The sequence below is a fragment of the Schistocerca nitens genome, chromosome 2 (assembly GCF_023898315.1).
Source record: "Schistocerca nitens isolate TAMUIC-IGC-003100 chromosome 2, iqSchNite1.1, whole genome shotgun sequence".
NCBI lineage: Eukaryota > Metazoa > Arthropoda > Insecta > Orthoptera > Acrididae > Schistocerca > Schistocerca nitens.
Genome location: NC_064615.1, coordinates 1,110,353,728 through 1,110,379,677, shown reverse-complemented (window position 1 = coordinate 1,110,379,677; position 25,950 = coordinate 1,110,353,728). Strand labels below are relative to the sequence as shown.

General features: G+C 43.4%; 1 protein-coding gene across 1 annotated transcript; it reads right to left on the bottom strand.

The window, feature by feature from the left end:
- Positions 1-3,855: 3,855 nt before the first annotated feature.
- Positions 3,856-25,698, bottom strand: LOC126235578 (dehydrogenase/reductase SDR family member 11-like). The gene is made up of 5 exons (XM_049944295.1): positions 25,567-25,698; positions 12,436-12,451; positions 11,670-11,799; positions 5,477-5,606; positions 3,856-3,936 (listed from the first exon to the last, which is right to left on the bottom strand). Exons 1-5 carry the CDS (start codon positions 25,696-25,698, stop codon positions 3,856-3,858), a joined length of 489 nt encoding a protein of 162 aa, XP_049800252.1.
- Positions 25,699-25,950: the final 252 nt, after the last annotated feature.

The window sequence follows — 25,950 nt, the reverse complement described above, 5'->3', positions numbered from 1 at the left end:
TCCTACATAGTAGATTCTGGGTTTCGAAAAACGACATGATACTCGAGCAAAAAACATGTTCTAAAATTCTACAACAGATTGACGTCAGAGATATAGGTCTATAGTTTTGCGCATCTGGTAGTGGAAGGTGTGGAAGGTGTGGAAGTCGTCGTGTTCTAAAAAGAAATTAGTGAATCACATCGAGAGGTTCTACCAGTCCATGATGCTGCCTCAACTAGAATATATGCTTAATATCAAGCCCTCTCCCACATCATTCATACTAGGACTTCCAATAAGAAAAGCGTAAACAAAACACCTGCAAATATTAAGAGGCACGTACCTCAACATCACAGTGTAGCAGTATGACGGTGCCGGTTTGAAGAGACGAAGATGACAGAATAACACTGCACGGGAAATAAAGAGATGACAGCAGCAATAGTAGTGCGGGATTTCCAATTGTTGCCGACGTGACGTCATTGTATTCCATGACAGAGTAGTTGAAAAGACACCAAGTTATTACCTGAACGGTGTTGCACAGGTATTAAACACACGACCATGATCAGCCACGTTCGTCGTCACTTTGTAAAACCTATAAGCTGGTTACTAATAACATTGCCCGCTCCTGGACTTCTCATTTGACATGTATAATATATAAAAGATAACTTTCACTCTACATTTGGAGGTCATCCACATTAAACACTGTTATGGTATAGTACAACCCTAGGTGTCGCTTATATGGAAAAGTGCTCCTCGAACATACAACGCTCTGCCCTGTAACAACTTTGTAGAACTACTGAAGCAAGCAGGTTCCGTTAATGCAGATTTATAGAGCAGTTTCGCGAGGCAGAATACGTGCGCTGTGTGTAAATTAACGGCATCATCTCAGATTCCGGAAAAAAAAGAAATTCTGGCCAATAATAACGTAACGGTGTAATTTAATGGTAAATTCCGCGATTTGTGTGACAGGGTACCAAATGGCGACGGACAGACCGTACCAACGACGGTACCGTGGAGAATAACGCTTCCGATTATTTTGGAGTCCGAGAATCTTATTATAAAAGCAGGCGGGCAGAATATAATAGTTAATGGTCTACCGTTAATGCACTAGACAAACTGTAGAGGAGCTTCCAACCCAACGCTAGCAACATTGGAGACACAGCGTACAAGAGCAGGAGATACAGACTGGGTGCTAGAATACAATGAGCGAAACCTGCTATAAGTGCGTGATGGTAAATTGTCATGTGTTACCCAGTTCTCATGTGCTGAAACGATTTGACTGCAGGAGGAAGGTAGAGCCGCAGCCGTGTTAATGATCAACAACAAGCCAATACTGCTGACATAGTAATCTCAAATCATGGCAGTCTACCTATAATACGTCATAAAGTTCGGGTATACAGCCCTTCAGCAAGCCTACCGGCTTCTATAACAATAACACCATATGCTGGTGGCGATGTAAATACTGCTTGCTTATACGGATTTCTAAATCAGGTCCCTACAACATAGTCTAAGCATTGCTGTATATGATTCAGACACTCCGTATAGCAGTTTTCACTGGATGTATATAAAAGCGTATTTTAGTTCGTGTGCAGGGCTATGAATTGCATATGTGAACTTGCTTACAAAAGCAAGTACATTTATTGCGCATTACAACAGTTACATATCAGTTTGGTGAACTGTGAAGTTTAATGTCTCGCAAAAAAGTAACATGGAACATTCGAGGAAATAAAGAGTGCACAGTCAACTTTAACACAGGTAAAAGCGTCTCCACGTAATGGAACATTGCGTTTCCCTCGTCCTGAAAACAAATTTTGCACAGACGGATACCCTCGTTGCTTTATTCAGAATATTTGCCTCAGGTTTAATATTTCACCCATCGTTTGCAGTAATTATCGCCTTTTTCGGTCGACAGATGGTATCCACAGTGTGAGTGTCCTTTACACGAATCAGAAACATACATTTGGAGAACCACAGAGCGTGTGCTGTACTTGGATCATCGTTTTCACGCCAGTACTTCAAACACCACCACAATGAAAACACACCGTTCCAAAGCCACGCCCATCCGCGTGCTGCTTAGCAGGGTGGGGTCACTCACTGAATGTTGTTAATCTAACCTCCTGCGTGCTGTATTACGCCCACACTTTTCTCGGCACAATTTCGGCAGAAATGTATTGAGGCATTTATTCTGGAAATAAATTTGGACGTATTTTCGGTTTGTACAGTTTGCCTCCCACTCCTATAAATACATTACTGGCCATTAAAATTGTTACACCAAGAAGAAATGCAGATGATAAATGGGTATTCATTGGAAAAATATATTATACTAGAACTGACATGTGATTACATTTTCACGCAATTTGGGTGCATAGATCCTGAGGAATCAGTACTTAGAACAACCACCTCTGGCCGTAGTAACGGCCTTGATACGCCTGGGCATTGAGTCAAACAGAGCTTGGATGGCGTGTACAGGTACAGCTGCGCATGCAGCTTCAATACGATACCACAGTTCATCAAGAGTAGTGACTGGCGTATTGTGACGAGCCAGTTGCTCTGCCACCATTGACCAGATTGGTGAGAGATCTGGAGAATGTGCTGGCCAGGGCAGCTGTCAAACATTTTCTTTAACCAGAAAGGCCCGTACAGGACCTGCAACATGCGGTCGTGCATTATCCTGCTGAAATGTAAGGTTTTGCAGGGATCGAATGAAGGGTAGTGCCACGAGTCGTAACACATCTGAAATATAACGTCCACTGTTCAAAATGCCGCCAATGCGAACAAGAGGCGACCGAGGCGTGTAACCAATGGCACCCTATACCACCACACCGCGTGATTCGCCAGTATAGCGATGACGAATACACGCTTCCAGTGTGCGTTCAACGCGATGTCGCCAAACACGGATGCGACCATCATGATGCTGTAAACAGAACCTGGATTCATCCGAAAAAATGACGTTTTGCCATTCGTGCACCCAGATTCGTCGTTGAGTACACCATCGCATGCGCTCCTTTCTGTGATGCTGCATCAAGGGTAACCGCAGCCATGGTCTCCGAGCTGATAGTCCATGCTGCTGCAAACGTCGTGCAGATGGTTGTTGTCTTGCAAACGTCCCCATCTGTTGACTCAGGGATCGAGACGTGGCTGCACGATCCGTTACAGCCATGAGGATAAGATTCCTGTCTTCTCTACTGCTAGTGATACGAGGCCGTTGGGATCCAGCACGGCGTTCCGTATTACCCTCCTGAACCCACCAATTCCATATTCTGCTAACAGTCATTGGATCTCGACCAACGCGAGGAGCAATGTCGCGATACGATAAACCGCAATCGCGATGGGCTACAATCCGACCTTTATCAAAACCGGAAACGTGATGGTACGCATTTCTCCTCCTTATCATCACAACGACGTTTCTCCAGGCAACGCCGGTCAACTGCTGTTTGTGTATGAGAAATCGGTTGGAAACTTTCCTCATGTCAGCACGTTGTAGGTATCGCCACCGGCGCCAATTTGTGTGAATGCTCTGAAAAGCTAATCATTTGCATATCACAGCATCTTCTTCCTGTCGGATAAATTTCGCTTCTGTAGCACGTCATCATTGTGGTGTAGCAATTTTAATGGCCAGTATATATCCGGGATGGCTGAATGACCATTATAGATCTGTAGCTGCCGTGAGGTGGAGTCACAAATCACACTTCTGCATCACGTGCAGCTGCAGTCGATTTGGAGAACTGACTCAGCACAGCCGTATCATGCACGATACGACCTTCTGACGCAACCTGAGACACAGGTGAGGTCCACAAAACTCTTCTCGGTATCTTGAAAGGTCGAGAACCTGAGAACCGACGACTTGGCACCGTGGCTGTTGTGACCAGCCTGCTGCAACTAGAGATCAGGCGGGTCTTCCAGTTGCAGCAACAGAGCCATGAATGCTAACATGCGAGTATACACTCCCGACCATGGACCCTGTGTACACATCAATTTACGTTTTGGACTATTGGGATTTTAGACACACAGAGAGGTTTTCAAGGGACCATGGATGCAACGAGCAATCGACCACTAGTACTTTAATCGTCGTACTGACGAAGTATCCAAAATTATTTCTCCAATGACGTGACGTGCGTGATACGAGTGCGTCCACGTAGTATATTTAGTAAATTTCATGCGTTTCTATGTTTAATAGGGTTAATCTCGCGTTTTTGTAAATGTGATTTCCTCCAGTCATCAGCGCAATAGTTGCTCACTGAACAGCCAGTTGCGCAGCTCTTGAAAGCAGCAGCGACCATTGGTGACCCATCACGAGTCTGGAAAGTCGCATTAGACACCTCAGGTGTCACTTGTTTACCCCATGTGCTCTGTTTCCGAGGCACCTCCTAGTGCACCCGACGCGGTGGATCCGCCCTCACAGCATCGTCAGTGGCAGGTAGTAACGCTGTCGCATAGCACGAGGTGGACGGCCGATGTGGAGACTGGCCGCCTGCCTCGCCCGTTCACCCTGTGAGTGGGCAGATGGCCGCTCCTTCAGCAGTGCCCAAGCAAGCTCACGGGGGGAGCTGTTTACTGGTTATTGGGAGCTCCAGTGATAGGCACATTATGGAGCCCATTAGGCAGGTAGCGTTCAGGGCTGGAAAGAAAGCCCGTGTGCACTCTGTATGTCTGCTGCAGGGTCCTCATAAGAGATGTGGAGGCGGCCTCGCCTGTGGCTACAGAGCATGCGTGTTCCAGTCGACTGCAAGTTATGGCTCACGTCGGCACCAACGACGCCTGTCGCATGGATCCTGAAGCGATCCTCAGTTCGTACAGCCATCTGACAGGGGAAGTGAAAACTGCTGGACTCGTGTGAGGGGTGCAAGCAGAGTTCGTAGTTTGCAACATCGTTCCCAGAGCTGGTCGGTGTTCTTTGGTTTGGAGCCGAGTGTGGGAACTCAACCAAATTCTTCGTCGACTCTGTGACGACCTTGGGTGCAGATTTCTGGACGTGCTTTATCGTGTGGGGATTTGTAGGACACTCCTTGACAGGCAGGTCAGGGGTGCGCTACACAAAGGAAGCAGCTACTCGGACAGCAGAGTACTCGTGGAGAGCACATGAGTTTTTTTTTTTTTTTTAGCAAGGCGGTAGTCTGAGGTTCTCTGATGAACACTCGTCAGTCGATCTACAGACAGGGAGGTCAAACTGACTTCAGAGTAGAGCCATTTCGACTGTCACAATTTTATGTGTAAACTGTCGAAGTATACGTAATAAATTTCCCAAATTTACTGTCCTCCAAGAAAGATGTCGTGCTCATACTGTTCTATCACGAAGCCTGGATACTTATAATGTGCTTTTAACATCCTGTTCACTACATTTCATTTCCTGCAATTTATATATACTTGTTTGAACTGTATATTTACCGGGTTGGAAAATTCTCTATGATTGAATAGTAGATTTACGTAACCGCAAAGTTAAGAAACACCAGTCTTGCTCGGAGACTTTGAAATGTAACAACGTAATGCATTTGAAACTTACCCCACACCGTATCTTGCTGTTCCTGGCAACCAGGTCCTTCCGCAGTCCTTCAAGAAGAGCCTTGACAGCATGCTTGCTGGCGTAGTACATCGAGTACAGTGGATCGAATGGCATGATGTGACCTGCTATACTGGAAGCAAGAAAAAGAAACAAACTTGTACTGCCTGTACTATATGGATGCAAATTGTATACTGTGTAAGACGGCAAGATTTAACCACCAAACATGAATAATTTTCACAATTCGTATTTCATTTACTTCGGGGAGCGAAAGCTAGCGAATTCTTAACCGTTTCTTGGTTGATACTTGGTAGCCTCATACTGACATTTCTGTGGAGATGCAAGCTGAGACTCTAATTTTCTGACAGAAAGGCGAAAGTGCGACTTCACGGTCACAGTGATCGACATGGAACAAGGGCTGTGGGAAGCCAGTTTCCTGGATCTAAAAGCAGAATGCTGGTAGTTTACAGCCCAAGACAGTCGCCTCGTCGCGAGGCCGGTGGGAAAGGACTTCTCGTGATTGACCTGTGGTCGCCAAGGAGGCCTAGGCGAGATGATGCTGAAAGTATGAGATTGTAGAGATAGAATCTTACAGGTGCCATGAGCAGTCTTTTTTAGCATAAGGAATGTACGTGGGATGCCTGCCGCAAATGAATGCTAACGTCCGAAAGAAGTTCTTATGCGAAGTGCCAAGCCCCATTTCTGCCAAAAGACACGTTAACGTATTCGGTTAGTTCAATTGCAGATGGTGGAGGTGTCATAATATTTTCTAGAAGTTTCTATTGACCTGAACATGAGCTGAAAGAGGTTGAGTGATAGTTTCATGACGTGTAGAGTGGAAGATACTCCATTTGTATCGGGGGCTGTGATTGGCTGTAAGGAGAATTCACACTAACTATGCGAGATTTACTCTAAACTGGACGCTTCTGGTGGGGGACGTCTCTTGGTGGTGTCGGTGGGACATATTTGGCTAGACAGCGATTTTGAGAGCTCTCTGGTGAGCGTCAGTGAGTGATAAACTTAGGTGGATAGCGTTTTGAGACATGGCTGGCGAGGGGTCAGCGAACTGTCTCAGCATTAGATTCGAATGTGCAGACGTTGCCACTAGGAACTGCATCATTCGTCTCTCTATGGACAGAGATACGAACCTGTGCTTGTGCGTGGAGGCAGAGGCATTACAAAGTGCTTCTTTACGAGCTCACACTTCAAAAAAGTCTCTGATCCTGTTTTATAAGCAAGTCGAATTTTTAATTCGTCATTACACAAGTGGCCTCAACCTCAGGAGGTTGCAGACGCCATTTTACGTCCTCTGTGTAGTCAGAATTTTCAGCTACGCAACACAGTTTGTCTCTGCGACCACTGGCAGCAGTTCCCAGATAATCGCTGCAGAATTGTTCTTCACAGAATTGAATTCGGCAATATACGCACCACGAATCGGCACATAGGAACTCTTTTAACAGTACGTGTGTTATGTTCCATTTCTTTGATCACAGTGCCGTTCATTGTCAGTGCCAGTAAGGGTAGAGGCTTTCGTAACTTCCATGTTAATCAGTATCAGCCGCTTAAGTGTTTCTGTCGTATAAGCGGGGACGCGATTCCGAGTCACGTCATGAACGTTTTGACAATCTCAAATTTAGGTTAGTGAGTTGGAGTTAACGTTCTGTCTCAATGAATGTTCACTTTGCATTGTATCTTTGATAGTTGTTTTTATAATAAAAGTATTATCAGTGCCCGGTTGTTCTACTCTTCCTAGAATTAGACTCCAGTCACCGATCTTGGTCAATTTAGAGTGGAGTATCGTCACAGCTTGGGGACTACCGCAGCTGGGGACTGTCATTGGCATGACTAACTTAATTCACTTATTCGGCAATACCACAACGTTGCCATCACGTCATTTACTGCTATCACACATAATCACCCGCATTTAGAAGGGGTAGTATTGGCACTGAAGTGACAGGACCCTTATGAACACAAGTCTGTATTTATCATTATTTTCTATCCTTAAAATACATAAACTTCAGTGTGATACTTAAGAAGTTCCAGGTTCCTCCCTACCAACCATTGGAACGAAACAGAGGGTTACGTGTGAGGAGAATGTTTGATAGATTCGACCTGTGCAGGAACTGAAACACCAGATGTGCTGTACACTTAGTTCCTCCGTGGAGTTTTTCGTTGATGAATATTACTAATGTTAGTTTCAACACTGCAGCAAGTTGTTGGTCGTAACAGTGAGCAAGTCACAGTATTTAGCACTACTGGGCAGTGGTTTTGGCACATGATGCGTTAGTACACAGATATAGCAAAATGCATGGAGCTCTACAGAGAGTAGGTTATGAAGATCTGTAGGTTACAATAATTGAGCGCCTTCGTTTCTATAGCCCGAGAGAACACAAAAAAGTATACCAAGAGTTTTTTTTTCTTTTTTGCTAAATGGTCCTACACACGACAGAGACGGTGCCTCGCATTAAAGTCTTCTCTATGTTGCGGACTTATAACCATCTGTCATGCACTTCCTCAGGTCTAAGCGAAGAAGTTTTAATGCTCCGTCGATATCGGGGTTACTAGGACAAACACTAGTTCAGTTTAACAATGATCTTGTTAGGAAATTAACGGTGGTGACCCTGAAGGAATTATTCTGGCTTGGGCCTTAAAATAAACAAAGAAACCACAGGAAATTTTCATGGGGATCGCTGGACGGGGGTTTAAAATCCTCACCTCCGCCTTTTTTATCCACCGCACCGTCTCACGTAATGCGAATTTTCCTGTTTCCTTAGATGCACGAGAATTCCACATCGCAGCAGAATGCTACATTACTTTCACAGAATCCGTCTTTTAAAGGGAAGTGAAAATAGACCCGTTGTAACGATTCCTTCAACCGGGAAAACCTGATATAATGCGAATATTTTCTTCTGACAATCAAACGTCTTATCTACACCGGTGTCCAAAATTCAAGAAACAAACGGAAATAGTGCAAGACTGCGTTAATTTTGCAACAAAACAATTTGAACCGGTGACAGTAAAGTAGAAACAACGTAAAAAATGCAGAAGGCAAACAACTGCACCATTTATAACGGTAGACAAAGATGTTCTTCGTTTTTTCCAACTTAATGCATTTTCACACACATTCCGACAACTGGTCAATGTACTTAGCATGGGGTGTTACCACCTCTGGCAGCAATATATGTCTGACTAAGAGTGGTGATGCTGTGAGTGATGTCATCAGTCTCACGTTGAGGCAATAACGCCAATTTTTTCTGCAGAGCTGTTCGGAAGTTTTCAAGGGTGGTTGGGGGATGCTTCCTAGCACATCGCAGACGTGTTCCATAGGATTCAAATCGGGGGAGCGAGCAGTATCATCCGCTTCCAAAAGAATATCAATCACCCGTGCTCTAAAAGTCGAGCAGTATCATCCATCAGTACGAAGTGTGGGCCCACAACTCCTCGCAAGAACCACACATGAGGCCCCAGGCTCTCGGCGCGATACCTGGCATCAGTTAAGCATTGCCTGTTCACTCGTACAATTTTATGAAGAGGTGTTCGGGTAGTCAGCGTAATCCCTGCCCACATCATTAGGAATCCTCCTCGATACCGCCGTCTTTCCTCAATGTTTGGATTCCGAAAATGTGTTCTACGCTCCCTCCAGATGCGTCTGCGTCGATAATCACTCTCCAGACCAAAACGGGACAAAGAACATTGGCCCACTGTGGCATGTTGATGGCCCTTCTGAGAAGACGCGTCAGAGGTACACATACAGCAGATCTCAGACAGTAAAGACCTCTATGCTGTAGCCTTCCACACAGCGTTTGCCTCGCGGGTGCTGCGATGTCAGACCCCAGCTGCCATGCACTACTAAGGCGGTCCGTCGTGTATTACAGCCAAATAATGGTTCTCTCTTTCAGATATTACACGTGGTAGGCCCTGCCCTGGTCATCGGGATACAGTTTCGATCTCTGTAAACAACAGAACGATTCACATTAAGCCATCGGGGTACATTAGTTTGGGACTGTCCTGCTTCCATTCTTTTTACGGCTCTCCACTGCAAAGAGTCTGATAGGCGACATCTCTGTGCAACATTGCACCGTCTGTGACAGTGTACACCACGACCGTGGATGTTGGGCGACTCGACAAATACTACCTCGTTTGATGGGTGCACTGACGTCATCGTTGCCGTGCTTGTCCGTTGACCGGAATGCTATCTTTCATGCAGATAACGATTGTACGGACATCTGTTGACATTTTGTATGATTATATCGTGAATCAGACACAGGAAGGGAAAATAATGGTTTGTTCCTTTAATTTTGAACACCAGTGTAGACTGTGGAGATAAGAGTCAGCTTTCATGTTCGTTAATAAACACACAAAAATACAAGAACTTCTAGCCCTTTTCTAAACATGAGACGTTGATTGGAAATTGAGCAACGAAAACGCCCAACAACAACAAAACGTAATCGTAATGAATATTTTGTAAATTGCGCAGTTGTTAAATTTTGAATCAAATGCAGATGAAACTAAAGTCTGACGAGGTCGGCTGTCATAGACAGTAGATAACCGACCGTCACTCTCGCGCACTCACACACATACACACACACACACACACACACACACACACACACACACACACACACACACACACACACACACACACACACTACCACCAACAGTAACAGCAGCGGATTTACAGTAATGATTAACAGTGATGTCAATAGTTAAGTGAAAGAATATAAACTCTAAAAATAAAACACCAACTGCAAATCTTCAAGTGTTACCTTAACCCAGATAAAAATTACACTGTTTGTAAAAAGTGAGGTAGTGTTTGTTATTTCGGTAGCTATAAATATGTACCAGTACTTCGAGAACCAGGTATTCGGGAAACAGAAATCATTTTATTATTCTTCAACGACAGTACACAGTGATATCACCACCTGTAATTGTACTGTCCGAATTGTAAAGAAAGTAGCTGGTCTTCTAATAAAGAAAGCTAAATGCGGTGTAATGTTAAGCCTAACAGGAAAAGTATCACGCACGTGTATAACCCTGTACGAATATTTGGAAGAGTGTATTTACAAGATGACATTGCTTGTGGTTTTTCAAACCAAGATTCAATTTTTATATCGCGAAAAATCATTTCTAGTTTTATAGATGGGTAGATAATCTACATATCGTGAAATAAAGTATATTTAAAGATGTTCATTTTTCTGCTCTGAGAATCTGGTGAACGTGTAAAACCGAAATAGTTACGATAGCTCTAAAAAAAAAAAATGGAAAAGTACTAGAACACAAATATCTGTAACCTAAGAGCTAGCGTCAACTCAGGTGTAATGCAACAATATAATTTAAGCTGTGTGGTAATAGAAACTTGGTTTACTAAGTGTAGTAAAAAATCATGGAAAAAAGTTTGCTCGGTAAAGAACTCACCTTACTTGTTGACATGGTCTCTTATGAGGGACACACACTTGGTCCAGCGATCTTCCATCTTTGTCATCCCATCAACAGAAAGAGGTTCTGTCAGACTCTGCGAAATACTCGTTGACTGCAGCTGTCAGTTTTTCATTTGTTGAAAATTCCTTACCAGCAAGCCAAAATTTAAAGTTAGGGAACAGGAAAAAGTAACTTGGAGCTGAGCTTGGTGTACAAGGCGAATGAGGAAGCAGTTCAAAGCCCATTTCACACCATTATCGCTGATATGTGGGATGGAACATTATACTGCTGAAAGAGTACTTTTTCGTGTGCCAACCTAGGTTTTCTTCAGCCAACACAAGTTTCAAACGATCGAGGAATGGAGCATAATAGGTTTCAGGTTCGGGTCTACGTTTTCCCAAGTAATCTATGAGGATTATTCCTTGAGAATCGCAATAAACAGTACGGCACTGGAGAATTCTGAACCGATCTCACTTTACATTGCAACATGTATTTGCTACATGATGAAGAGGAGTACTGTAATCCAAGAACTGTCAAGAAACTTATTAGTTCCTCCCTAAGGTACCTCATGAAATGTTCTTCATGTCAGAGCTATCGCAGGTGTCAGTGCAGAATTCAAGCTTAGGGCGGTTTTGAGGTACCAGAGACAATGATTCTCACGCGGTACCTGATGTCGACGTTTATTGGAAGCTAAATGCTGATTGGCTCTATGTTTAAGAATACCTCTATACAGTCTCACAAGACGAAAATACATCGCTATGAACGCTTCGACGTCTACCTGCATATGTGGATGACGAAGCCGTCGTCGACTCCCCTGTCCAGCATGCTCTGGACGGCCTCCCTCGTGCAGGCGGACAGCCCCAGGACGTTGACGTCCAGTGTGTGCCGCCACTCGGCTGTCTGTCCAGCTGGGAACACAGCATGCCACCATCATCAGTCAGCAATAAAGCGAAGGACGAGGGCGGCAGTGAAACCGTGTGAACTGACACATCATACGAAATGCTTATGCTATTAAAGTTACTGATCCTGTATTCAATGAAGCTACTCAGAACAGTGTAGTGACAGAGCATCGTCGTTTAAGCTTATTCTGTAATCCTCGTCGTTAAGAAGTCAAGTGCACACTGTTGTATCTACGTCTTCACAGCCATTTTATGTCAGCAGTATTATCAATTTGAGACTCTGAAGACAGTCTTCCACGGGGTCCAACCTGCAAAAGTCGGAGGGTGTCACATCTGCACTGTGCGATGCGTAAGGGATCTTGATCCAGTCTAAGAAGGTGCCAGATTAGCTGCCAAAGATTCGTGCGGTTGGGCATTACCATTGTGAATTTGGATCGCTTCCGTGTTCTTGTGAAATCTCTTCGTGGTAATGACGCCTTTATGCTTGTGAAAGGCGAATGTGTCTCTCGCTATTTATGAACAGCGGCATTACAGAAAATCAAGAACCGCGTCCTTATTATTCCAAAAATATAAATAATGAATTTTTTTGCTGCTGTCTGCCTCTTACATTTGTTTAGTATTCGGATGGAGATACGTCGCTTGTACCTGGATCTTTTTCATTCTGGATTATATACAGGGTGGTTGGAAACAGTCTGAAAAGATTTAGAGGGTGTTGCAGAGTAGGCTGAGTTGAGAAATAATTGTTAAGAAAAGAACTCGATTCGTTGCGCCGTTTCGGAAATAATAAGCGCTGAAGGTCCCTGAGCGCGCAAATTCAAGCAGCCCTCCAGATAAAGTTAGTATGAGTTGTTATAGCATGGATGCCAACTTACGATACTGCTCAGCCTTTGGCCCTGGTTCGATCCTTACTAGCGTCCCGTGTCTAATTATTGTGTCGCTCTCTTGCTCGGTATTCGGGAAACAAACGAACATGTTTGGCGGCACTGTCTCTGGCGAGCCTCTTGAATTTGCGCGCTCAAGCCCCAACGGCCTTATTGGCTAACTTCCACTGTCTTTTATTCGGACACGGCGCAACTTACCCTGAAACAGGATGACGTGCTATTCAGACAGTTTCTGACAACTCTTTATATTTACGTTTCGTCAGTAGATGGGATACAACCATGTTTTTATTGGCTTCCAATACTTGCAAACATCATCACGATAAAGAATGACAGCCAAAACAGTTGGCTGTCATCCTTTATCGTGAAGAATTTCAACAGTTACTGTTGCAGCCATGTTTAAAATCTTGACTTGCAAACATCTCTTTATCAGTCTCAATCGAATAGGGCCACGGTTTCTGACAGTACAAATTTTCTTCCACTCTGCGTAATGCTTTTGGAACGCAGACCATGTTTTTAGAAAGCTCTCAGGTTTTTAAACCATCGTCTGCGTAAATAGAGTCGTCTTCTTGGTCAGGATTTGTATCAATGATTTTTGTTTAAAGTGTCCCACTTTTGAAACAATATGTAACACTGTAATTCCGTTACTATCAAAAACTTTTATTTCATTATATTTCATGAATCTGATATTTTATTTTTTAATTTCAGTATTGCGTAAATGTTTTGAAGGAATCATCATAAATCATTTGTAACTGATATTTTATCAGAAAGGTGTCTAAAATCGAACATGCAATAAATATACGAATTTGAACTACAAAGAACACAGCTAAAACAAAACAAGTTGCCTCTAGTGAGACGATCGTAAAAATAAATCAATCGTACTGTGCGAATGGAACCTGTTGCCTAATTGAAAAAGACTCAGCTTAAACAAAAATTATTGAAACAGGTTCTGTAGGTTAAAGATATCTATAATACCAAAGGTATACATAATTGCTGCGTTACAAAATGGTAAATACGAACAATATTGAAGAAGGAAGTTAATGCAAGTCGCATCACAAAGCTGCACTGCTAGTACACAACCTGAACATCCAGGTCTTTTACCTACCTTGGTCCACTGTCTAGTCGATGAATGTTCGTTCGTCTCGTTATTTACAAACTGCGTTTGAGAATCAAAGTGGTTGTGCCAAACTTACAGTAATGAATGCGGCAGGGAATGATTCCATCGTATAACACTGATTAAAAATAGTTAAAAGTAAGAGGGCAGATGGACAAGCATTAGCTCGCCCTCTCGGATCAATCCAACAAGTAAAACGGTATTAAGAATGAGATATTCACTCTGCAGCGGAGTGTGCGCTGATATGAAACTTCCTGGCAGATTAAAACTGTGTGCCCGACCGAGACTCGAACTCGGGACCTTTGCCTTTCGCGGGCAAGTGCTCTACCATCTGAGCTACCGAAGCACGACTCACGCCCGGTACTCACAGCTTTACTTCTGCCAGTATCTCATCTCCTACCTTCCAAACTTTACAGAAGCTCTCCTGCGAACCTTGCAGAACTAGCACTCCTGAAAGAAAGGATACTGCGGAGACATGGCTTAGCCACAGCCTGGGGGATGTTTCCAGAATGAGATATTCACTCTGCAGCGGAGAGTGCGCTGATATGAAACTTCCTGGCAGATTAAAACTGTGTGCCCGAGCGAGACTCGAACTCGGGACCTTTGCCTTTCGCGGGCAAGTGCTCTACCATCTGAGCTACCGAAGCACGACTCACGTCCGGTACTCACAGCTTTACTTCTGCCAGTATCTCATCTCCTACCTTCCAAACTTTACAGAAGCTAGGTTCGCAGGAGAGCCGAATGGACGTACTCTAGTACTTTGCTCTCACATTGTCTTAGGCAAGAAATTTGTATGATCTTTGTGTTAGGTGTACGATAGTTATGCGTTTAAACATGATATAAAGCTGAAATCCACTACCACAAACTCTAACATGATGGTCCGAAAGTGTAAGACGCCACTGAGATAGATGGATATACAAGTATAAAAAATACGAAAGGGTTTCGCGGAAGTTGTGAAATCTAGAAAATAAAAAAGTTGTGGAAGCTTTTTAATTGTAATTACATCCTTTATTCCTTGACAGATATGTAATAATGACAATATGGCGTGGGGCGGTGGGACGGGAGAGGGAGTCTGCTATTGGGCAGAACGACGCCCAACTGGTGCGAGTGTGGACATATAACTTTTTCTGTCGCTATACACCTATAAATGATAGTGCTGCTTGAACGTAAAGTTACTGTAGCTTATATTCCAACATATCACCAGACGTTTGTGGGAAGTGCTCAGACTACTATTCACGTAAGAAAATTACATGTGTGTAGTTGTAAGAGGAGGATTGATTTGACATCGGTAATTGTAATTTCAATCCACTGAAGAGTATAGCCGACATAGGGAGATGATAGACTCAATTCGTAAACAGCTACACAGTACAGCAATGCAGGGGTTCAACTGGATCTGCTATAGTGTACAAACAGGGCGGGCAATATAGCTGTAGCAAAATGGATCGCAGAACGTCCTCTCATTAGCTCCCCTATGCAGATCCTGACATGTTCTTTGTGGCACTATCGACTGTGACGTTTATTACAGTACACCAACACATACTGGTGATGCCTTTCTATCCCTTTTGTCAGTGGGAACACTTTTGATCATCACATATTGCCGGAGGCCTGTGTTTTATAGCACTTGTTTGAGAGAGTCGTGGAGGAGATGCAGCAGTTCCCAGAAGGGCTGAATGAAAATACCTACAGTCCATTCTCGACTCTCACTGGCTAGGACACTTCAAATCAAGTAAGTTTCTAAAAATGAGGGGAATCGAGACACCTAGCCTGTGTGTGTGGACATAATTTTTCATTGCACCGATTGGTGTAAGGGGCAGGAAAGGTTTTATGTGGAAAATTATGTCCACTCATAACAATGGTATAGATATGGAAATTTCCAGAGCCCAAGCCGTCAACAGAAGTCATTTCCAATACTTTGTTCATTGGCAAATGTCATCAGACTGGTACGATGATCGTAATATTTAATTGTAATTACACTGATGTATATGTGGTTGGTTTCCTAGGACGACTTTGCTTGATGTCCAGGTGTTTGGCAGAGGTAGCCAGTGACGGGAACGAAATGACATTCCTGGCTTAAGGCGCAAGCCGTCGCTAAGCCTCTGAAACCAGTCAGGCGAGATAAAATCATGCCGCCCTCTAGGCGGGTGAAGAGCGGACTAATACTAATACTAATGTTTCGGGCAGCCTTTGTGATCATATTCATTGTGGGTATTCAACGATTTTGACGTGGATATTTGAGAAAATTCAGTATCAATCACTGACAAATGTTGGCACTAGAGATATTGATAAAATCCAAATTCCTACCATTCCACTCGTCCCTAGACGCCTACACATCTGGACATTCCTGTCTGGAATGCCAAGTCTGGCTGCAGACATGGAGCGATCGCTGAGACGCGAGTACACGGCGGCAATCAGTGGTGCGTGAGTCTCTGGCCTGCTGGGGCACTGCGTGTGGACATCCGGACATGAGCGCTTCGAATTAACGCGTGTTTCAGCGATCTCCGACATCTAACAGTGACAAATGTCACTACAATATAGAACGTGGCTCAACTATGTGTTATATAATGCTTCTCAGTAGCGTCCAGTGACTCCAGCTTCTGGTGTCTCACCTGGGGGGGGGGGGGGGGGGGCTGGTTATCTCTTCTAACAACATCCCTAATTTTAGTAGGATGTTGACACATTTGTTCCCTCCCCAGTTACAAGCCCACTCCAGTGTGCAGACACGGTTCTAATATGACGTAATGTTTAAGCACACACTCTCCTGAAGTGTTACATTGATTCCAAGATCAATTATTCAGGCTGTGGGTAAGTCATTTTTCTACAATATTCTTTTTTCCAGGCGTTCTGGTTCTACAAGAAGGCATGCAGGAGTTCTATGAAGTGTGGAATCTATGATAGAAGTACAGGTTTGTAGGAGGGGCGTGAGTTGCGACCTGCGACTGAATAGCTCAGTTAGTAGAGCACTTACCAGTGTAGCACGAAGGTTCTTGGTTCGAGTACTAGTCTGGTACAAAGCATTAATAGCCAGGGCGTTTCAGATCAGCACGTACTCTGTTGCAGACTAAAATTCTTTCTGGGCGTCAGGAAGACATTGCAAAAATAGTTCCCTGCCCTCAAATTGAACGCTGAAACTGCTTGGATGTGTGTGTGGGGGGGCGATATGGACGGCTGCTACTCGCTATCCATGAGGTTCAGAATTGCATGCATGCATATCCGGAAGGACAGTGTATCCTCCTTCTTATCACGACAGGCACTGCAATATCAAATTTATCTGCCAATGCTGGACAGCGACATTCAATTAAACTTTCCTCCGCTGCACGGGAATTACATAATGTGTGTACGAGTACAGGTTCTGTTGCAGGAACGAAGACATGCGGAAGTTTAGGTCAGGCCACGAGTCCTTCACGGATAGCCAAAGCGATTAACGTGAATGCTCATGTAAAGCTGGAAGTAATGGTTCGAATGTCGGGTCGGCACAAATTTTCACTGTCATCATTCCCTTATTAAGCTGATGTTTCTTCGCACTCGCAAATTCGAATAAATTTTGTGTGTTTCATAACACAGTGCCTGAGATGCATGTATGTCCGGAAGCACATTGCATCGTTCTTCTTATCAACACAGGCACTGCAATATCGTAAAACTGGAAAGGAAGTTACTCATCTAGGCTGAGGCACAAATTTCTTGTCACAATCAATAGCTACAGCCCTGTGCTGATAGATAACACCTTTCATCGTAAACAAGAACCGAAAATTCAACCCCTGTTCTATTCGCTCTGGTGCTCTTTGCATTGACTGCAGGAGCGGTGTACAGTACCATAGCTAGGACAGGTAAAGTGGGATGTAAAAAATTACTTGTCCTTAGTATGATAAGTTCTATATTGGACAGTCAGGCAGAGGGATAGCAATCAAGCAAAGGGATAGCAGCTTGGCTGGCAGAACATGAAATCAACAGGAGGTCGCAGAATGATGACCCCACATTCGCTGAGCATGTACTGCGAAGACCCCAGCTACCAGTTAGTGTCACATGTCACTTAGCAGACTAACACAAATTCACCTCCATACGTTAGCAGATCTTGACGAGGCCTGGAGAAAATTCTGGCAGTGCATAAAATTAGTAACTGAGTCAAAGGCTTCTATCCAGTAACTCATCGAAAAGTCCAGTCTGGTGTGACAACAGAAGACAGCAATAGGAACAGTAATTTTAAATTTCGCGTTTAAAAAATCATTCACGTAGGAATATAGTACAGACATCGTCGTTTGACCGCCACACATACCCCAGTACGAGAAACATAGTTATAGTCATCTCTGATATAGAGAAGCATCTGTAAAAGCTGAAAAGAAATCAGTCGCCGGGTCCGTATGGAATGCAGTATTCGGTGTTACGGGGAGTACTCTTTGGCACTGAACCCGTTACCTAGCTTGCATAATCTCCGGATCAGAGTGAAGTCTCAACTGAGTGGAAAAAAGCGCAGGTGACTCGTGCGTGTAAGAGGAGTATATGAACGGATCCCTAACGCTATCGAGGAAAATAATAAATCTCCTTTGGACACAAAAGTTTGTCCGCAAATCAGCACAGATTTAGAATGCACCGCTCGTGAAAAATGCTTGTCCTTTTCTTGTATGAAAACCTGCGAACCATTGTTGAAGGGCAACAGGCAAATTCAATTTTTTTAGATTTCCAGAATGAATTCCACACATTGCCACACAGCACTCTATTGTGGTTTAAAGAAGGTCCTACCATATGGAACAGTACGTAGTTCGTTGTTCCAGAGTGCAAATGAGACGAGGTTATTATCTCGAGTATGCCAGGGACGAGTGATGAAACCTGTCTTATTCTCTATATATGGATAAACGATGTGATGGGTAAGGCAACGGTTTTCTGACTATACTGCAGTGTAATGGACAGTGTTTTCGTAGAGTGTGTTAGAGGCTACAGGATGAGTCGGAGATAATTTCAATTTGGTATGATGAATGACAGCTTGATGCAAATGTAGAAAGGTGTCAGTTAATGCGGATGAGTAGGAAAAACACTCCTGTACTGTTCGGTACATTGGTGGTGTTGTGCTGATGGACACAGACATGACGATTATACGGGCTGTAACAGGTGTAGTTGCGGATATTGTTACACATGGGACCTTGAAGTATACACACATCACCGTGCTGGTTGTTGTTTCTCTGCGTGTAACAGTCTTCCCGCAAACACATCAGGAGCTTTACGACCTGAGGCTTTCTGCATGACAATGCTGCACCACTAAGAGGACTATGCCTGTCAGTATGCACTAAGCGTTTTGCGTCCACACGTCCACGCCTCACACCTGACCTGCTGCCCGGGGGAAAGACGGTCATTCAGTGCTTTCTCTTGCCTTATGTACTTGGAGGTACTAACCAACTAAAAGATATATGACTTGTACTGACTATGACTTTTAGTCTGCAGTGACATAAATAAAGAAGTAATATTGTTCAGTATGCTGTCCTCAGCAACCAGTAGAAATATCTGATCTTACTTAAAGCAAGTCCCTCTAACTAAGGGCTCACCTTCAGAGGACGTCATGTTTCCAAATAGAGAAGGAATTAGTATATTTCATCAAAATATAAGAGGTATTAGAGACAAAGTTAGCGAACTGCTTGTAGATTATTGGTGTATCGGAGCTTCACTTAAATAATTTCACACTTTGCAATATTTTCTTTCTCTGTGAGGTACTGGATGAGTTAAACAAAAGGTTTCGAACGCTAGGCATATTTTTTTGATTTAACTAAGGCGTTTGATTGTGTTGATCACAAAATATTGCTGCAGACGTTGGCCCATTACGTAATATTGGGAGTAGCTCACACTTGTTTCACCTCTTACTTTAGCAATAAACAGCAAAAGATTATTATTCACAACGTTGAGAATGGCTGTGATGTGGGGTTTGAGTGGGGTACAATCAAGTAGGATGTGCCCCAGCGATCAGTGTTGGGGCCACTCCTATTCCTTATTTATATAAATGATATGCCCTCTGGCATTAGGGGTAACTGTAAAACATTTCTGTTTGCTGATGACACTAGCTTGGTAGTAAAGTATGTTATGTGCAACATTGGCTCGGTTTCATATAGTGCAGTCCATGACCTAGGTTCATGGCTTGTAGAAAATAAGCTAACGCTATATCACAGTAAGACTCAGTTTTTACTGTTTCTAACACACAATTCAACAAAACCCGACGTTTTAATTTCACAGAATTGGCATATAGTGAAACTGAGCAGTTCAGATTTCTAGGTGTTCAGATAGATAGTACACTGTGATGGAAAGCCCACGTTCAGGATCTTGTTCAGAGACTTAATACTGCCATTTTTACTATTCGAACGGTATCTGAAGTGAGTGATCGTTCGACAAGAAAATTAGTCTACTTTGCTTATATTCATTTGCTTATGTCGTATGGTATTATATTTTGGGGTAACTCTTCCCATTCTAAAATGATATTTTTGGCTCAGAAACGGGGAGTTCGGGCAATAAGTGGTGTAAGTTCACGATCCCCTTGTCGACCCCTGATCACGATATATATATATATATATATATATATATATATATATATATATATATATATATATATATTAGCTTATTCTCAAGAATAAGCAACTTTCACTTAGTTAATACATGTCAGAAATCAAACCTGCATTTGGATCGGACTTCCTTGACTCCTGTGCAGAAAGGTGTGCAGTATACTGCTGCATCCATTTTCAATAAGCTACCACTCGAATTAAAAAATCTTTGCACTAATACACGCGCATTCAAATCAAAACTAAAGAGTTTCCTCATGGGTCACCCCTTCTACTCTGTCGAGGAATTCCTTTAAAAATTAAACTCATTCTGGTTGAATTGTTGATCGCGTCTACTTGAACTTATGGGCTGACATTTTTCTGGTTCATAAAGTTTTGATTTTTATCTGTTATTACCTCTATGTTGTAATTTCAAGTACTGACACGTTCCATGACCTTGGTCCTATGGAACTTGACGTGTAAATAAAAATAAAATTGTTGTGGCGTAACAAGCTAGCTACGCCACACTGAGAAGGGAGCCGAAAGGCACGCGTACACACACGCCGACTGGCGTCAAGTCTGGAACAGGATACGTTATGACTGCTATAAAGAAAATACGTAGCTTTGGAATATACTTAACTTTTAATGCTTCCTTTGGTACATCTCTCTTGACTATACAAATGAGACTCGTAAGATACATGCACTGTGACAATTGGCGCCTTGCTAAGTCGTAGCCATTAACTTAGCTGAAGGCTATTCTAACTGTCTCTCGGCAAATGAGAGCAAAGGCTTCGTCAGTATAGTCGCTAGCAACGTCGTCGTACAACTGGGGCGAGTTCTCTTACGTCTCTCGAGACCTGCCGTGTGGTGGCGCTCGGTCTGCGATCACACAGTGGCGACACGCGGGTCCGACATGTACTAATGGACCGCGGCCGATTTAAGCTACCACCTAGCAAGTGTGGTGTCTGGCGGTGACACCACAAAAATAAATTACACCCGTTACGCTCTATATGTCTACGTGTAACATTGCAAAGCTACATGAAATGAAAGGAGCAAGTAGTGTCGGCAGTAGGGAAGGCGAATTATCGATTTAAATTTATTGGAAGAATTCTGATGAAACTTTGGCTCAGATATGGAGGAGACCGCGAATAGAACACTTGTGCGACCCATTCTTGAGTAGTGCTCCAGTAATTTGGGTCTCCAAAAGTTCGGATTAAAGGAAGATGTCGGAGCAACTCAAAGACGGTCTGCGTGATTTGTTACTACAGGCTCGAGCAACACGCGAGCATCACCAAGATGCTTCGTGAAAAAAAATGAGAATCCACGGAGGTCGACGCTGTCATTCCGGTAATGAAAATCTGGACTCTATTGAAGGATTTCGCTAGTGTGAATATAGAAGCCAAACGCAACATTAAGGTAAGTCTTGGTTTGTTTGCTTGCCGACATTAGATAGTGTGTTTTGAATCTCTGAGAACATGACAAGTTCAAACAATAGTGCTTACAGTGTTACAGTCCTACAGTCGGACTCACTTGTTAGCAGCAAGAACTGTTAATACATTTTGGAAGAAACAACATCCTGTTTGTGGAGACGGTGACGAGCACTTGTCCATCAAATGCCGCTCATATACATTGTTATAGCACATTAATAAGCTCACAGGTAAACCAAATGAAAAAAATAGCACTTGTTTCAGGTCTTACTGTAACCTTTCGTATTGACCATAGCAGCATTGGTGATGCACAAGTGGTCGAGGGGTATCGTCTTTGATTATTGATTTGATTGACGTCTTCGGTCCCAAGTTCGAAACACGAAACTACTTAAATATTGATTAATAACCATCATAGGCGGGCGAAGACTTCCGACATAAGAATCACCCTCTTTCTGCCAACGGCCTTGTCAAAGAGGGCGATGGAGCGGACGGAGGTTAAGGCCACTCTCTTGTCCTCGGTTTAGGAAACTGCCCCTAAGGGCGGAAGAAACAACAATATCAAACGTCCAAGGTCATGGAACGTGTCAGTACATGAAATTACGATATAAAAGTAATAACAGATAAAGATAAAATGTTTATGAACCAGAAAAAAGTCAGCCCATAAGTTTAAGTAAACGCAATCAACAATGCAGAAGGCAATGGAAATCACTGCATTAAAGACACATAACGTGTATCCAGAAGATATGTAGCCTGTAACTGAAAAATTTTCATGATGATCTCTCCATTGACAAAAGATTCCGGAACAGTCCCCCATTCGAATCTCTGGGAGTGGACTGCCAAAGGGGAGGTGACCATGAGAAAAAGTAAATAACCAACGAAAGGATAGCGTCCTACGAGTCGGGACGTGGGTTTGTCAGGAGCCCGAACGTGGTCGGGAAGCTAGAAAATCTGAGGAGAGAAATTCAAAGGCTCACTATAGACATAGTAGAGTTCAGTGAAGAGAAATGGAAAGAAGACTAGGATTTATGATTAGATGAGTATAGGGTAATATCGACAGCAGCGACAAATGGTGAAACGGGAGTAGGATTCATTTCAAATTGAACGAAGGGAAGAGAGTGTGTTACTGTGAACATTTCCCTGATAGAGTTGTTTGTATGAGAATCGACAGCAAACCAACACCAACGATAGTTCAGGTATAAATGCCGACGTCGCAGACTGAATATTAAGAGACAGAGAAAGTATATAAGGATATTGAGCGGGTAATACAGTATGAATAGGGAGATGAAAATATAATAGTAATCGGGGACTGGAATACAGTTCTAAGGGAAGGAGAATAAGGGCGCGGGACAAGGAATGAGAGACTAGAAAGATTGATTTAGTTCTGTTATAAGTTTCAGCTAGTAATAGTAAATACTCTGTTCAAGAATCACAAGAGGTGGAAGTATTCTTGGAGAAGTCTGAGTGATACGGGAATATTCAGTTCGATTAAATCATAGGCATGCAGAGATTCTGAAATCAGATACTCGATTGAGTAGATATAGACTCAGATCAGAATGCAGTGGTGATCAAGAGTAGGCTGAAGTGTAAGAGATTAGTCAGGCAGAATCAATAAGCAAAGAAGTGGGATACGAGAGTAATGAGGAATGACAAGATACGCTAAGTTCTCTATGGCTGTAGATACAACAATAAGGAATAGCTCAGTAGGCAGTACAGTTGACGAGCAATGGACATCTCTAATAAGAGCAATGATAGAAGTTGGATAGAAAAACACTGGTTCAAATGAAATAACTCCGAAAAAACACTACTTCAGTTGATCGGTGAAAGAAAGAAGTACAGGAGTGTTCAGGGAAATTCAGGAATAAAGAAATACAAGTTGCAGAGGAATGAAACAAATAGGAAGTGCAGTGTGCAGGGAAATTCAGGAAATACAAATTGCTGAGGAATGAAGCTAAGACGAAATGGCTGCATGAAAAACGTGAAGAAATCGAAAAAGAAATGATGGTCGGAAGGACTGAGGCAGCAGGAAAATCAAAACAGCCTACGGTGAAATTAATAGCAAGAGTGGTAAGATTGAGAGTGCAACGGGAATTCCACTGTTAAATGCAGACGAGTGAGAAGATAGTTGGAAAGAGTACATTGAAGGCCTCTATGAAGGGGAGGGTATATCTGTTGTGGTAGAAAATGAAACACCAGTGGATTTAGAAGAGATTAAAATAAGAATTCAAGAGAGCTTTGGAGGACTTAAGATCAAATAAGGCGGAACGGATAGATATCATTCCAAGAGAATTTCTAAAATCCTTGGCGGAACTGGCAACAAAACGACTATTCAGGTTGGTGTGTAGAATGTATGAGTAGTCTGACGACATACCATTTGACTTTCGGAAGAATATCATCCACACAGTTCCGAAGACTGCAAGAGCTGACAGGTGCGAGAATTATCGCACAATCAGCTTAACAGCTCATGGCTTTAGAAAAAGGTAAAGGCACCAGACAGGCAATCCTGACATGTCGGTTGAAAATGGATGCAAGACTAAAGAAAAATCAAGATACGTTCATAGGATTTGTCGACCTGGAAAAAGCGTTCGAGAATATAAAATGGTGCAAGATGTTCGAAATTCTGAGAAAAATAGGGGTAAGCTATAGGGATGGACGGTTAATATACAATACGTACAAGATCCAGGAGGGAATAATAACAGTGGACGTCCAAGAACGAAGTGCTCGTATTAAAAAGGGTGTAAGACAAGGCTGTAGCCTTTCACCCCTACTCTTCAATCTGTACATCGAGGAAGCAATGATGGAAATAAAAGAAAGGTTCAGGAGTGGAATTAAAACACAAGGTGAAAGGATATCAATGACAAGATTTGCTGATGACATTGCTATCTTGAGTGGAAGTGAAGATGAACTACATGATCTTCTGAACTGAATTAATAGTGTAATTAGTACAGAATATGGTTTGAGAGTAAATCGTAGAAAGACGAATGTAATGAGAAGTAGCAGAAATGAGAACAGCGAGAAAGCTAACATGAGGACCTATGGTCACGAAGCAGATGAAGTTAATGGATTCCTCTTCCAAGGCAACAACATAACTAGTGTCGGACGGGGCAAGGTGGACATCAAAAGCAGACTAGCGCCGGTAAAAAGGGCCTTAATCTGTTGAAGGAATTTCTCAGAAAGTACATTTGGAGCACAACATTGTGTGGTAGCGAAGCATGGGATGTGGGAAACCCGGAACCGAAGAGAATCGAGGCATTTGAGATGTGGAGGTACGGATGAATGTTGAAAATTAGGTTAAATGGTAAGGTAATGAAGACGAATTTTTGCACAGAATCGGAGAGGAAAGGGATATGCGGAAAACTTTCACATGCAGAAGGGACAGGACGATAGGACATTAGTTTAAGACATCAGAGAATGACTTCCGTGGTACCAGACGGAGATGTAGAGGAGACAAACTGCAAAGGAGGACAGAGATTGGAATACATTCAGAAAATAATTGGGGACGTAGGTTGTAAGTGATACTCTGAGATGAAGAGTTTGGCACAGGAGAGGAATTCGTGGCGGGCCGCATCAAACCAGTCAGAAGACTGATGACCCAAAAAAAGTAGCATTTGAGGATGACCTATGAAGGCTGAAAACCAGTTACGATTGTGTCATAAAAAAGGGACTGAGCTAAAAATAGAAAAAAGTAATACCTTACTCTTAATACATCACATTCATTTCTCTATGGCACTGAAACCCACGCTATTTCTGTTTCGGTTAGCTAAATAACACTTCGAACAGAAATACTGGCACAGTTTTCGAACCTGTCCGATTTTCAGATGCTGTACCGAGGCTGGTGGTTAGTTGACTACCTGGACCCTGTCGATCCTCTTGTCGAGGCCGACGACCTCGAGCCCCCTCCTGAGCAGCGCCCGCGCGGTGGCGGCGCCGATGCCGGAGTTGGCGCCCGTCACCAGGGCGACGCGACCTGCGTACCGCTCCATCCTGACAGCAAGTGGCGCGCCTCAGCGGCTGTTCGCCTCCAGAGGACAGGCGGCCCGCGTAGCCCCGGCAAGGGCAGCCCTTTATCGCCATATCGCAGTCCATTCTCCTCTCTGCCGGCGCGCAAACAGATCTGTGTGTCCGATGGTCGACTTCAGTGGAACGCTACGGACAGACGCATTTGTGTCCTGCAGGCTTCACCTTTAACGAGTAGCTTTTAGAGCCTGGAACTTTGTTTCATTCATAACGACAAT